Source organism: Salvelinus alpinus, chromosome 9, assembly GCF_045679555.1.
Source record: "Salvelinus alpinus chromosome 9, SLU_Salpinus.1, whole genome shotgun sequence".
In the NCBI taxonomy this organism is placed as follows: domain Eukaryota; kingdom Metazoa; phylum Chordata; class Actinopteri; order Salmoniformes; family Salmonidae; genus Salvelinus; species Salvelinus alpinus.
The window spans coordinates 70,990,531-71,005,194 of record NC_092094.1 but is presented as its reverse complement, the minus strand read 5'-3'; the positions used below and the strand labels follow the sequence as shown (position 1 = coordinate 71,005,194).

At 43.6% G+C, this 14,664-nt stretch overlaps 1 protein-coding gene across 2 annotated transcripts in view; it reads left to right on the top strand.

Moving 5' to 3' along the window:
• The window catches only part of LOC139530558 (protein quaking-A-like), an 83,202-nt gene extending 68,755 nt beyond the window's left edge, over window positions 1-14,447 (top strand). Inside the window, exons 5-8 of one of the 2 annotated variants that reach the window (XM_071327077.1) lie at window positions 6,449-6,536; window positions 8,109-8,525; window positions 12,803-12,877; window positions 13,929-14,447. In XM_071327077.1, the coding sequence (XP_071183178.1) occupies window positions 6,449-6,536; window positions 8,109-8,525; window positions 12,803-12,877; window positions 13,929-13,945 (597 nt within the window). In that variant the 3' untranslated portion in view covers window positions 13,946-14,447. The remainder of the gene's footprint in view (window positions 1-6,448; window positions 6,537-8,108; window positions 8,526-12,802; window positions 12,878-13,928) is intronic. The other variant, XM_071327078.1, reaches the window with a different exon arrangement.
• The last annotated feature ends 217 nt before the right edge of the window (window positions 14,448-14,664 follow it).

Here is a 14,664-nt window from a genome sequence, read left to right as displayed (position 1 = left end):
CAGCCTCTCCCCTCTTGTTATGACTGGCAGCATAGACCAGTGAAGAAAAACAGAGGAAACAGTGTGTCAGGCCACTGGGGATTGTTCTCCCTACATTCCCTGTCTCTCTCTCTCGCTCCCCCTCTCCTCTGTCACAAAAGCAGGGGCCCCTGCCAGACTTCAGCAAACATTTTCGCGTCGGCACCGCAGACATGCGCTAGCGCCGAAGTCAGGACAGCTTGCTCTGTTTATCTGAGGGAGGGGGCAAGGGTGTGGCCCTCCAAACATTATGATACCTCTGTCACTCTCTCGGTTTCTGTCAGACTGAGCACGAGTTTGATTCCTGATGCCTCGTGTGACCTCATCCGTAGGGCTGTCAGGTAGACAGAGGGATAACCTCTGCTTCCCCCACCACCACCCTTCCCCTCTGCTAGCTATTACTGCTCCACTGATTTCACAAATAGGTCTTATTGATTGAATCTGATTCCTGTGGATAGAGCTGTTTTATTGAGTGGCTTTTGCTGATAGACTGTGTGTGACGGTAAAGAGGGAAACCTTCACTCCTTGTCCGCAGCGCTTGTAATCCAGGCCATATTTCTCCCAGGAATTGGGCAGCCCATTGCCTCTGAGATTTCCCCCACACTCTGCATCTCCTGTCCTGATTGTTTGAGGAGACGGGGGAATGTGAGGAGTGCCCACTCGAGAGTGTTTATTGTGACGGCGCTACGGTCACAAGGACATCAAACATGTAGTCCCTTCAGCCTGGCATATGAAACATTCATTCAGGAAACTGAGTGCTTTCATAGTTGACCCACTGCTAGATAGTAGCAGCCAGTAGACACCCACTTTCTGTAGCTTTAGTGTGACCAAGTTCCAACTCACAACACTGGTTGTATGGAGTGATTTGTAAGTAAGTCATATTTATAATAGCCTTATTATGTTGACTAATGCAGTGGCGTACATGCATCTGCTTCCTTGTGGCCATTAGGACATTTTTAGTAACAGCCTGCTGTGGTATGACGAAAGCTGTGCCAGCAGGATTCCTGAGGTGTGCCCGCCCGCCCAGAATTTTACATTCTGTTTGCCTCCGCTCTTGGGCGCGCACACACACACTAGGCATACTTCGTTTTCCTCTCTCCCACACATGCACACACACCCTCCCAAGCAGGATCTGTATACCTTTGCCTCTGCTGCCCTCTATTTTCCTTTACGCGCCTCAAAACAGCGCCCCCCACCTGCAATGCTATGCAGAGCTGGATAGATGAGGATGGTGACACCCCTGTCCCCGGAGCTTTTTTAACTCTCCCAACCTTCAGATCAATCATCCTTTGGCTCTTTCCTGTCCCTGTCTGCCTGCAACTCTCTCACACCCCCCTCCCAACTACACATGCTTAAAACCAGCCAGGCCCCCCTTGAAAGGGAAAACGCCTTTCTAACGCTCATTATTCGCTCTGCACTTTAAAAGGTTAACCGCGTCAGCGAGCATTCAGGTGTGCTGTGAGGGGAAACCACCCAATGGTTATTCAATCTCACGCTCCAACATCTGTCCGCTCTCCAGTTTGCACATTAAACAGAACATTGTAGCAGTGTTCTGAATGCGTTACCGGCAACTCACAGTAGGCCTTTATGTTTGGGACAGAGGGTAGAGTAAAGACCTAGTGACCTTGCAGACGCCTGAGGTGAAGAATTTTGTGGGTCTCAACACTGACTCGGTTCTCTAACCAGGGTCAGATTCTACTCTGCCAGTCTGGCTCCATGTAAAGGCTTTTTGTGAACTATTTTTCTCTCAAAGAGAATCAGAAGAGCCCATCTTGATTCATGCCACGTTTTTGTCACCGAAAACCACATGTGCAACCGAACACACTCAACCTCGCCGTGACTGCTTCTCAGTTTTTTTGGGAGGGCTCATTAGTTTTGTCTTAACATCACCATTGGCTCAGATCCAAACAGGCTGACACAGTTTGAGGCCAAAAAAAGGAGCAGAGAAGGAAAACAAGCTGTCTCGTTCCTGGGACTCATTTTTGAAAATTCTTCCGGTCTGGAGAAGCTGTGTAGAAGGTCAGCGGGGTCACAATTTGATTTAATCTGTGATGGTAAACTCGGAAAGGAGGCAGATGACGTAGAATCTTCAGTAGATAAAGACGTTGAAGACGTAAAATGAGTAGATAAAGACGTTCACGCTACCGCAACCACTGATTGGGAACTAAAAATGGGCTGACTGGGCACTGTGGAGAATTCTAACAGCTAATTAGCAGTGATTTGAGGCCATTTCCAGGTTGAAGGGTGAGCGTTAGCTATTCTCTGTAAACGTGTCTAATTAGGCCAGCAGGCCTGGTGTAGAAAATGTGAAGTGGCCTCTCACGCCCCAACTCTGAGGTTGTTGAAATGGCCACTGAATGGGCTCGGATCCTTCTAGGCTCAATGTGGTTCTTGTGCCTTTTTTATGCTTTCAGTGGCCCAGAATGTTCTTGGGTAGTGCTAGCGCTAGCTGCTCCCTCTTATGTTTTAGAAATGTACAGAGGGGTGGGAATGATATAGTATTTGGACCCCTTCACTTTTCAACATTTTGTTACAGCCTTATTCTAAAATGAATTAAATTCGCCCCCCCCCCCCCCCCCCCCACATCAATCTACACCCAATACCCCATAATGGCAAACCAAAAACAGGATTTTAGGCAAATGTATAAAATAAAACGATTATCGCATTTACGTAAGTATTCTGACCCTTTACTCAGTACTTTGTTGAAGCACATTTTGGCAGTGATTACAGCCTTTTGTCTTCTTGGATATGACACTACAAGCTTGGCACACCTGTAGTTGGAGTTTCTCCCATCCTCTTCTGCCGATCCCCTCAAGCTCAATCAGATCTCTCCAAAGATGTTCGACCGGGTTCAAGTCCGGGCTCTGGCTGGGCCACTCAAGGACAGTGTGCTTAGTCGCTGTCCTGTTGGAAGGTGAACCTCCTGAGCGCTCTGGAGCAGGTTTTCAGCAAGGATCTCTATGTATTTTTCTCCGTTCATATTTCCCGCGATCCTGACTAGTCTCCCTCTCCCTGCCGCTGAAATACATAGGGATGGTGCCAGGTTTCCTCCAGACGCTTGGCATTCAGGCAAAAGAGTTCAATCTTGGTTTCTTCAGACCAGAGAATCTTGTTTCTTATGGTTTGAGAGTCCTTTAGGTGACTTTTGGCAAACTGAGGAGTGGCTTCTGTCTGGCCACTCTACCATAAAGGCCTGATTGGTGGAGTGCTGCAGAGATAGTTGTGCTTCTGGAAGGCTCTCCCATCTCCACAGAGGAATTCTGGTGCTCTGTCAGTCACCATCGGGTTCTTGGTCACCTCCCTGACCAGGCCCTTCTCCCCCGACTGTGTAGTTTGGCCAGGCGGACAGATTTGTGAGTCTTGGTGGTTCCAAATTTCTTCCATTTAAGAATGGAGGCCTCTGTTCTTGGGTACCTTCAATGCTGCAGACAGTTATTGGTACCCTTCCCCAAATCTGTGCCTCGACTCAATCCTGTCTTGGCGCTCTACTGACAATTTATTCAACCTCATGGCTTGGTTTTTGTTTTGACATGCACTGTCAACTGTTGGACCTTATAGTCAGGTGTGCCTTTCCAAATCATGTCCAAGCAATTGAATTTACCACGGGTGGACTCCAAGTTGTAGAAACATCTCTGGAAACCGGATGCATCCGAGCTAAATTTCGAGTTTCATAGCAGTGTCTGCATTATGTAAATAAGGCGTTTAAGTTTTGCATTTGTAATGAAATTCTTAGCCTGTTTTTCACTTTGTCATTATGTAGATTGAAGATATTTTTTATCCATTTTAAAATAAGGCTGTAATGTAACAAAATGTGGAAAGTGAAGACGTCTGAATACTTTCCAAATGCACTGTAGGCCTATTCACCAATTGATTTTATGTATTCTTTAATTAGGGAAGTCAATTAAGAACAAATTCTTATTTACAATGACGGCCTAGGAACAGTGGGTTAACTTCCTTGTTCTGCCCCGGAACAACAGATTTGTACCTTGTCAGCTCGGGGATTCGATCTAGAAACTTTTCGGTTACTGGCCCAACGCTCTAACCACTAGGCTACCTGCCGCCCTTATACATGGTACTCGTCATGTTATTTGTCCACCTTCCATGAAAATGTGCCTATTCAATGTTGGCGAAAAGCTGTTGCATTGTCACATCTTCTCATTTATGAACTCCAGTTCCCTTCCTGACATGTAATAGTCAGAGCGAGTGGAAGAGAGTGAGGCAAAGGGTACAGCCAACCACTATTGCCACCAGTACAGCCAACGACTATTGTGGACCGTAGCGCACAACCTTGTGTGTAGTCTGAAACCACAGCCTTCAGTTGAGACCAGCCACTGTCTCCTCTGTTCCCCCCCCCCCCTTAGTCTTCCCCTTGAAAGGTGTCTTTGGGGAGGTCTTTACTTTGAGCCTTGCTATCTGTGGCATTTTTTTTCTCCCCACTTTGGCCTGATTGGAAAAAGGCAGTAAAAAATTATTTTTTTTATTTGCGGCTATTTACTCTAAAGAAAAGCGTGTGATATTGAATGGTGCACCGGCATGTCAAACTTGCCCCCGTCTTTATTGCGCCGCCGTTAACAGCCTTGTCCTCTTTTTATCGAGTCTGAACAACCCGGCCAAAACGTAATCCTGTCATGACAATGGAGCTCTCGAGTCTGCTTTCTGAGAAGTAGAGTCCTTCACAGGTCAAAGTTGGACCTGTTCCAAAAGGGACATGGGGCTATCCCACCCGGACACAATGCGTAAATATACTTTTTTATTTTTATTTTATAGGCCCGTTCCAAACGGATCTGAGGACAACTAGACCCGTTCCGTATAGACCTGGTTGTATCCAGACCCGATCCGAGTGAGGGAAGCAGCAGAAATACATTTTTATGCTACTTTATTAACCGGAGCCAATAAAGCTTGTGGGAGGGGAGGTAGAGAAGTGATGCTCTAGCAGGGGCTGTCTGTGGGCTAGTGTGAGCAAGTGACATGGTGAAGGAGAGACAGCAACCAACCAAGCCAGCTCACGCTATAGTAGATTAATAGCTAGTTTATCATCCAATATGATTACGTAGTACCGGTCTTGACTGCGTCAAACTGGGAGAAGCTAGCTAGGCTACTCAAGGCATGCGCTTTCTCGTCCTACACTTACTTTTTTTTTTTTTTTAACTAGGCAAGTCAGTTAAGAACATTCGTATTTACAATGACGGCCTAGGAACACTGGGTTAAACTGCCTATTTCATGGGCAAAAGGTCAGGTTTTTGACCTCAGCAGCTCGTGGATTTGATCCACCAACCTTTCGGCCCAACGCTCTGACCACTAGGCTACCTGCCACCAAACAACTCCATTCAAATTTTAAGTAGCAGCCTACCTGTTGTCTCTTGGTCATTGTAACCTATCCTCCTTTTTCATTTTAACTCCATCTTCCATTGATTTGATATCTTAACTTTGGCTACAGATGGAGACTGACTGTATCCTATTGCCACTTTGACTTATGATTGACCAACAAGCTACACGCCCCACTCTTGTGAAAGCAAGCGCAGCAGCCTAACTTATACAATTTCTCTACTGCAGCAGTCACGTTCGGATCTGAAATGTTCCTTTCGAACAAGTCCGTTAATTACACATACCCATGACAATCATATCAGATCCGACCCAGACCCACGACATTTAGTTCTGGAGCCGGACCAGCTTGGATCTGAGATCGGGTCTCGTGTATTCCGGTACAGGTGCACCCATGAAGCACTTGTCTTTCTGAAGCGTAGAGCAGATGTGAAGTCTGGGGGGGGGGGCCTTTCCTGTCTGTCTGCTGAAATCACACTGGTCCTACTTTATTACGCTCCACTACCTGGAAAATCACTGCATTTTCATGGTTAAGAAGGGTTTAGTCACTTCAGGGGGAAAATGGCAGGCTCAGGAAGGGGGGCGCTAACTTAATTGCTCTACATGAATAATTTCACTTGACTAATTTGGGTGATAATAACAGAGGCAGGGCTTTTGTATTTATTTATCCAAACATTCATTGACAGGACTGACATTAACTGGGCTGTTATTGCGCACCTGAACCCAAAAAATACAGTAATTATCTTGCTGATAGGGTGGTGGTTTATGCGTACGTTTTCCCTGCCTAATGTCTGTCAGCGATTTTAGCAAAGCTTTTAGATGCAGCAACATGGTGTTTTAGCTCATCTGTGCCTTCCACCCCCATGCAACTTGTGCTTATGGAGAACAAACTGGGGGGTATTCACTAGGAAGCAAATGAAACGGGAAGGGACCTGTCTGAGTTTGTCCAATAACTCGTTTTCATTGCAAAGGGTGTTCCGTTTACAGATTGCTACAGTGTGCACTAATGATTTTGTGACCAAGTGGTTTTTCTGTCCCCATGTCCCTCTTGCAATAGTGGCACAGTGAAATGACTTGTCAATTGAAATGACTCGGTTGTTTGTTCCAGGCGGAAGGAGAGGATAATCTGAAGAAGATGCAGCTAATGGAGCTGGCCATTCTCAACGGGACGTACCGTGACACCAACATCAAGACACGTAAGCTTTACAACCACATTCACGAAGGTCCTGTTTTGACCCACATTGACTAACGTGACACAAAGTTTATCATAATCCATTTTATTTTATTGACGGGTAAGAATCTCTTAATGACCACTGAAGAAGAAATGTAACATGCGCATGATATACTGTGTGCCTCTACTAGGTTCATGTATGTAGTCATTGCAGTGTCATGTGTCTTGACCAATTTATTTTGTAGACTGCACTTTTCTCTGAAGTGTTGTCCAACCAGTGTCTACCTACCTCACAAACCACCTGTATCAAAGTAGAGCAGTGTCCCCTCCATCCCTCCCTCTCACCGCTCCCCCCTCTGTGCCCCTTTCCCTCCCCATATGGATGCAATCACAATTTGTTGCAATCTCGAGGTGGTTTCGGTATGCCTGCAGCGCATCGCAGAAATCACTGTCATCTCTGCATGATGTAGTTCACGCATCTGTTACAGTTTTGATTTCCAATCACCAGTGTTACTTTCTGTGGAGTTTATCCCGCCCAGTGCTCTTGCGGTTTCTGCACTCTCATGCCTGTGATCTTAAATAAATGCCTTGCAACGTCTTTATTTCAATGTTTTGGGGTGACTGCTTTCAATTGACCATTTACTGTTTACATTATCATTTGTTACTGAATGATATTAGTAATGGCGATAAATTTGTTTTGCACATTTGGTCAGTCCAAAAGGCTTGAAGTGTAAAAAAAAAAAAAAAAAAATCAAATCTATATATATTTGACATTTGGTTTGTAATACCAATGTCTGGACCAGTGGATAACCAGACTAGTGATACTTGGTGTGAATTAGCCTCGACAGCCACCGAATCATGGGCCAAAGAGCTACATGTAAAACATTGATTCAGTCGCCCCGGCCGTCAGTGATTTTAACTGTTGTGTGGTATGACGTTGGAAAATATGCAAAGCCATTTGGACAATCTTTTATTGGTTTTTTTCAGCCAACCAAAATGGTCTCAGGGTCATGTAGAGGAGTGGAGTGAATCTGAACTGTACTTATATATCCAGTATTGGCCAATATCAACTAGTCGGTCCCACTCAAGGCCTCATAGGCTCAGAGTCGTCCAATAGACTCAATTGTCTTTTCTGGGGATTGACCTAATCCTATTGGTCCATATCAGAAACTGGCACTCCTAGTCTCCTCTGTGGCCAGTGGCTTAATTTCTGTTGCCTTGTGTATTTGTTTTAATCACTTGTGCCGTCCGCAGTACATTAATTTGTGATTGTCATGGTGATTGGTATGCTTAATATGCTCTGTGCATTGGGGTAATGGCATCATTTTTAGCAATTTATAATCTATTTATTTTTATTTTGGTATGGGTTATTTTCTTTACTCAATTTTTGGTTTGCTGGTTCACTTTGATCATTGCATGGACTAATTTTCCTTTTTTTCGCCCCTCCCCTCCTTTTCCCCCTACCCCCTTTTCCTGCTGTTTTGTATTTTCAACCTGCTTCTCGACCTGTGATTGGTCACCCACACCACATCTTTACCCCCTTGTCTTGTATCTCTGTCTCTCCATCTTTCTCTTTCACTCTTTTTGCTTATGGCAGACCCCCTTGCGTTCTCTCTTGCAGCGGCGGCAGCCGCCGCTCAGGGCCCCCGCCTAATACAGGCCCCCCAGGGGCATATGATGGCCCCCCATCAGCAAATGAGGCCCCCCACACCGGGAGGCACCCCCATCATGAACATCATCCGACAACCCCAAATGCAGGGCATGTTGCACAACGGCACCCCAACCCTGGTGCCTCCCTCACCGGAAGGCGGCATCATCTACGCCTCCCCGTACGACTACCCGTACGCCCTGGCACCCACCTCCCTGTTGGAGTACCCTATCGACCACAGTGGGGTTCTAGGTAAGCGTCCCTGGGGCCTGGGCGGCGGCCCCTTTAGCCCCGGACAGGAGGGCAGCTTGTTTTACCCTGGGTTTTTGGACGCGGCTTCGATGAGCCACAGTCAGGACTTAAAAGGTAAATATGTCGTATCCAGCTGAAAGAAAATAGGGTTGTTATTGGTGTGACCTTATGACCTAATGGCTGTACATGGCTAATAAAGGGCAAGGGGGACAGGGATTTTTTTCTTCCAGTTAGACATTTTTCATTTTAGTGTATCTCCCCACCAAATCCTTTCCCTGGCTCAAGTTGTTGCCTTGTCTGAGAATACACACACACCACACACACACACTCTGACAGGGACATGCATGATTGCACACACCCGCGCTCTCGCCTTTCTATGCACTTGCAAGAGTCAGATTCAGTCTGGCGGTGGCTCCCCCTGGATTTCAACAGCTTTTGAAATGATTCAGTTTTCCCCCAGCTAACTCTGCAGCTCTGGCCTTGATGCCAGTAGAAAGTCCCCTTTGTCCCGGCGGGGAAGTTCATTAAATTTACTGTTCTCATTTTTCCATTTGTCTCAGTTTTCACCTTCTTGAACTTCAACTTAGTACAAGCCACAGACATTCCCCAGTCATTACGTCAGCTGTGGGAATTACATTCTGTAGGTGCGGGTGTGTATGCAATATGCTGCCAAAGAAACATTTTCAACAAAATAGACGATAATGACTAACATTTGTAACCGACCGACTTGATTCGGTCTTATGTAGCATTTTTTTAAACTTTTTTAAATTTATTACATTGGATTAAAGTAGACTCAGAGCTAGAAATGTGTATATCATAAGTTAACAATGAGAAAGTAATTCTGCTTTGAAAGTTGAATTACTTGTAACCCCACCTCTGAGAAAATGGACCTTGATTAATTTGGTATGCCTACTGGAGAGCTCTTTGTCTACACCCATTCAGCATTGTTCACACCCTCTTAAGCCTTAGCCCCACATCTCTTAAGGATTCACATGAGGCATTTGCTGAACAGAGTGATTTAGTTTAGTAAACAACCAAAGATTTCAAGACAAAGTGGTGAAAGTAGTAGCCTACAATAGGGGAAAACTGCAGGTAAAAATACACTATCTAGTCCTTGGCCTATATACTAATCTGACTTTGGTGCAGGTAATGTTCTTCACATTACCATCTGTGGTAAACACACACTATATCAATGTTGATTTTGTCACATGCACAGGATACAGGTAACCATTTCACTAATGTTTACACAAGTAACAATATCAGAAATAGAAAATAAACGGGATATCTAGTCAGTTGTACAACTGAATGCCTTTAACTGAAATGTCTTGCGCATTTAACCCAACCCATCTGAATCAGAGGTGCGGGGGGCTGCCTTAATTGACAAAGGATCCAGATAAAAATATTTTGTTTTATTATTAGATGAAGCTTAACACACTTGTCTAAATTGATGGGTCATGTGAAGGAAATGCTATAACCAACCCCCAGCCACGTCTCGCTAAGTAGATTGGTCAATATTGTCTAGACATGTTCATGAAGTACAATTGGTGGCTGTAATCACCCCCAGACACACCTGGCTAACTTGATGGGTCATGTAATACACACATCTGGGGACGTGTGTATATATATCTCTCGCTAGCTAGCTAAACAATGAACAGCTATATAATCCCAACTCAAACTACCAACCAATACAAACATTATCATAGCTGTAGTATGAATCTACAGGTAGATAACCAGGTTTGATGTTAGCTAGCTAACATTAGGCTAAACTAAGAATGCACATGGATTTCTGATTAGAATAATATTACTACACAGATCATACACGTAACGTTAGCTAGCTAACAGTACATTTTTCAATAAACGACTTTCAGACAATTAGAAACTTATCAGAAAATCTAGCTAGACTCTTACCTGTATACATGGATGAACACTTCACGGCAGACGAACCTTTTAACTCTGTTTTGTTTCTAACCGTTTGGCCAGCGTTGTCAGTCACTCCGGTTCACACTGACTGTGGCGGGTGCAGGAAGTAGCTAATCACTTTCTCCAACTAATCTGTCGATAGCGCCTGCTAAATTCAGGGCATCAATGTTGAGAAGGAGTAACTTTTGTAGTTATCGATGGCTAATGTTATATTCAAAAAGGGCGTGGTAGAAAGTACTATCAACACATACTGAGCTGTTATAAACAGAAGCAAGCTAAATGGCAGACCAATCCAAACTCATCTCCCGGCATGTCCAGCCCAGCCATTATCTCAGCCCATCTCTAGCGGGAAGGTTCCTGACTTTTTCCGTGGCTAAACCAACTGGGCTCATAATTTTAACAATTTTAATTAATTGTTATTTTATTAAGGCACATGAAAGTTCACATGCTCCAGAATGCATTTCTGCCCCAAAAATGTATTTTAGTTGACGTTAAAATGCCTCTCCTGTGAAGTAGTGACGTGCGACATACGCCTAGTTTCCTGAAGTCATATTTTATGGAGGCTGTTGCACTCTTAATTCGACCAAACAATGAGTGTGCCACAGCATACCTCATTGAGTTTCGACAGAGGACTTTCATGTTTGTGCCGCTGCCTTAATTCATTCATCTAAGACGTCGGAGGAGGTGCTAAACTGACATATGGAATTATTTTAAGATGGTCATACCATGGATTATTTAGCTATTTGATTTTGGATTTCAGGACCCCCTTTAGGTATCGAAAAATGTAATTATTTGATGAAATATTGATTTTGGCCTTTACTACTAAAGTCCATAGAAACGCATTGAATAAAACATTCATAAATGGCAAAAAGGACAGTCCAAAAATGTATAAAAAAGTGTCTGCCCTAAATCTACATGAACTACCTTCATACTTCCATTAATAAAAATAAACTGGTACTGGCTGATGCGGAAGTGCGACGTATTTGATGCTGAAAAATATATATTTAGCTTCAACTGACTGACTGAATTTGTTGGATTTTCAAAACATCTTAAATTCGACTCTAGGGGGTAAATGAGGTGTTGATCCTGACATCACAAGACTGCCATGTTAGCTGACCTGTGTCGGTGCGTGTGTGAGGGATGTCTCTGGGAGCCGTTGTGTAGTACAGAGCCTACTGGCTTTTCTCTCTAACTTGGAGGGCACAGCAGCTTAGTGTGTTTTATTTACTTGCCGTATTGATCGGTGCCTTCAAAGGAGACCCATTGGAACACCACCAATTGGCTCTACTAGCGCTGCTCAGGCCTTAGCGTTAGGAAACCTCAGAACATCTGGTGCTACAGATTGGAATGTGGGCGGGCTGGCGTAGCCATCAACCATCCCTGTGAATCATTGCAGTTTTCCTACCTGCCAGGGTTGTTTGGCTGTTTTCAAATGTGATGTAACCATCACTGGCCCATTCCAGCATAGAAACCTCCCCAAGCCGTCTGATCCTAGAGATAACATTCTGAGTTAAGTCTCCTTTAAAGTGTTAACTTGACTGCAGCTAAGAGCGTTTAGTAGTATGCGATTTGACTGGATGCCCAGATGGTTGTCATGGTGACCCATTCTGTGGGGACGGCCACCATTTAGCCAATGAAGTCCTCTGTCACAAATCTCTTTAAACGCTCTCTGGGTAATGAAGAGCAGAGAAATATGGCCACCCCAGCATCACGCTGTTTCTCTCTCGCCCCGGAATCTGGGAGGCCATCCTTCCCCGGCTCAAACTAAATCATAAATATTGACAGTCGGATAAAAGCCCAAGAGATACGACCCCCGAGTCCTGAAATTGTGTTTTGCTGACTGCACCTCGCTCTGGCTAGGCTTTTAGACCAACTTAAGGATTTACCTTTCACACACAAAATGATCTCTATGCACGGTCACAGTTCCTATGCAACCATACAACAACCTTACTCAGACATAGTATTTTACGATGTTTCCGTGTATGATATCCAGACCAACCATGCACTAGGATAATTGAAATGTCTGTCTTCATTTGTGACAAATATTCCGTGGAATGACTGCCAGTGAGCAGATTGACTGGGATGTAGAGAGGTGAGAGAGCCAGGTAGTGTCTAGCACTATCCAGTTAGGATCTGAGCCGCTTTGGATTTTCACACCCTACAAAATCACTCAATTTTTCTCAATCCACCTCCTGGAAAATGTTTTTCTTCTAGACAGCCTTAGTCCCCTGTCCCCTTGCCTGCCGGTTTCAAAGAATCCTCTAACACTGTGTACTATGGAATTTTATTACCTAAGTTGTACTTTTATAGATATCAAGTTAAAGCAAATGTGTATTTTTTTTCTATGCATTTTCTATACATGTTTGTATATTTTATATATATATATATAATGTATATGTGTATTACTGTAAGACTTGTTTTCCCTTCCTGAAGTGAATGGTTTCTAACCTTGTGGACCTGTTGCAATCTAGGTGCAATGGCTACTAAAGTGAGACGGCATGACTCGCGGGTCCGTCCTTACCAAAGGATTGTGACCGCAGACAGAGGTTAGTTTAGTCTCTAAGATACTTAACTTTGGCTGTTGATTGCATTGCCTTATATTTGAGTCACTTTTTTTTCACCACCTTCCTTTCTACACACGTACACACACACCACCTAAATGGTTGACTGTGGTATGCACATTGTTTACATAGTTCTCACAGTACTCCATATAACTATTTCAATGCTCAGGCAAAAGCGATCTTGATTGCTTTGGTTTACATGAACTGTGACCCTTGGTGACAGAACAGGTAGTACACGCAGTGTTCAAGCTACATTTTCTTAACAATCCTCTGAGATAGATCCTAAAATAGGTTAGGCTTGTTCCATTCATAATAAATGTTCTACTTGTGAGGAACAGTGGACAGCGACTAAACGCTAACTGGAAAAAGTAGACAACACTACAGTAGCCTCGTTGTTACCATGCACCATATTTTTTTCTCTCTCCTGAATTGTTTTGTTTATGTAAAACTGACATACTTAAGCTAGTTTACAGTCTTTCTCTGGTGTATTTTAAGTATTGAAATAAAATTTAAAAAAAAAAATACAATTTCAGTTGTACACGAGGTACTGTAATTTTATATTCTTTTTTTTTTTATAACAAATGTGTTTATGGCTACTGTATATAAATAAAGAGAAGGAATCGGAAAACAGTGATTCATCGATTCATTACATAACACTAGTTACTGTTATTCCTTGCATAACACTAGTTTAAGTCTTACCACTAATCACACTGTTTTAACTTGCATTCCAATCGCGAAAACTAAAACACTTATTTTATTTGTTAACTTTGTACGTGTATGTTTTCTTTGCTTCTGTTTGTGGGTACTGGGGGCAATGTTGCGTTTGATTTAGGTTGGGGGCTTAGTAGTTTCGATCATGATGTAACAACGTCATGATTATTTCAAGATTAGCCTGGTTTGTTTCTTGGCGGGAAATTAGGGGGAATAAAAGATTGCATTCATTTTATTGTTAAAATGATGTCATTAGTCTCTTCTTGCTGACACTAATATCCTTTCTATCTTTTTTTTCTTTTGTTTTTTGTTTCTAACCACCTAGCCGCCACCGGCAACTAACACATGACCTTCTGACCTCTGAACTCTTCACCCAATGACGAGCCGCCCCAAGCCTGCCTGCTGATCAGTTAACTGGTAATTGCCTTTTGCTAGCTTCTCGGATGCAGTGAGAGGGGCGCCTGTCCGTACAGTTACCCTAACATGTTTTTGATAAAACCATTTGGTTTTTAACACAATATCTATCATACAAACCCAACAGTTGCTTTTTATTTCTTTCTGTTCATTGAGTTGAATTCCCATTTATTTTTCTTCATCAATCACAAACTGGGTGGATGTGTATGTATTGTTACTAATGAATCTGCACTGAATTTATATAGCAATAAAGATCCCACCCTCCCTGTCCACAACCCCACCCATACCTGCTCTGATTCGGTGATCTCACTAGTATTCACTAAACAACGCTAAATGGGAACTGAACCCAGACTGTCTCTCCCAAACATGGCCTCATTCTTCATCCAACATGCAATGCCAAGTCACTCATTCCCTTAACCCCACCCACCCATTCCACACCTACTTGCTGGCGATGAAAGGAAAGCAGCTACACCAACTTGTTAATGTAGTCCGGTATTTTGAAACTCTGAGACTTAATGATATGCTGACACATTCTGGGTGTGCCCTGAACAGCTGTCTGTTAAAAGCATGGCTAAATTGATTGCAAATTGAGCTTATTATAATTTTGTTTCTTTTAGTTTTTGCTTGATTTTGTTTTCTCGTTAATA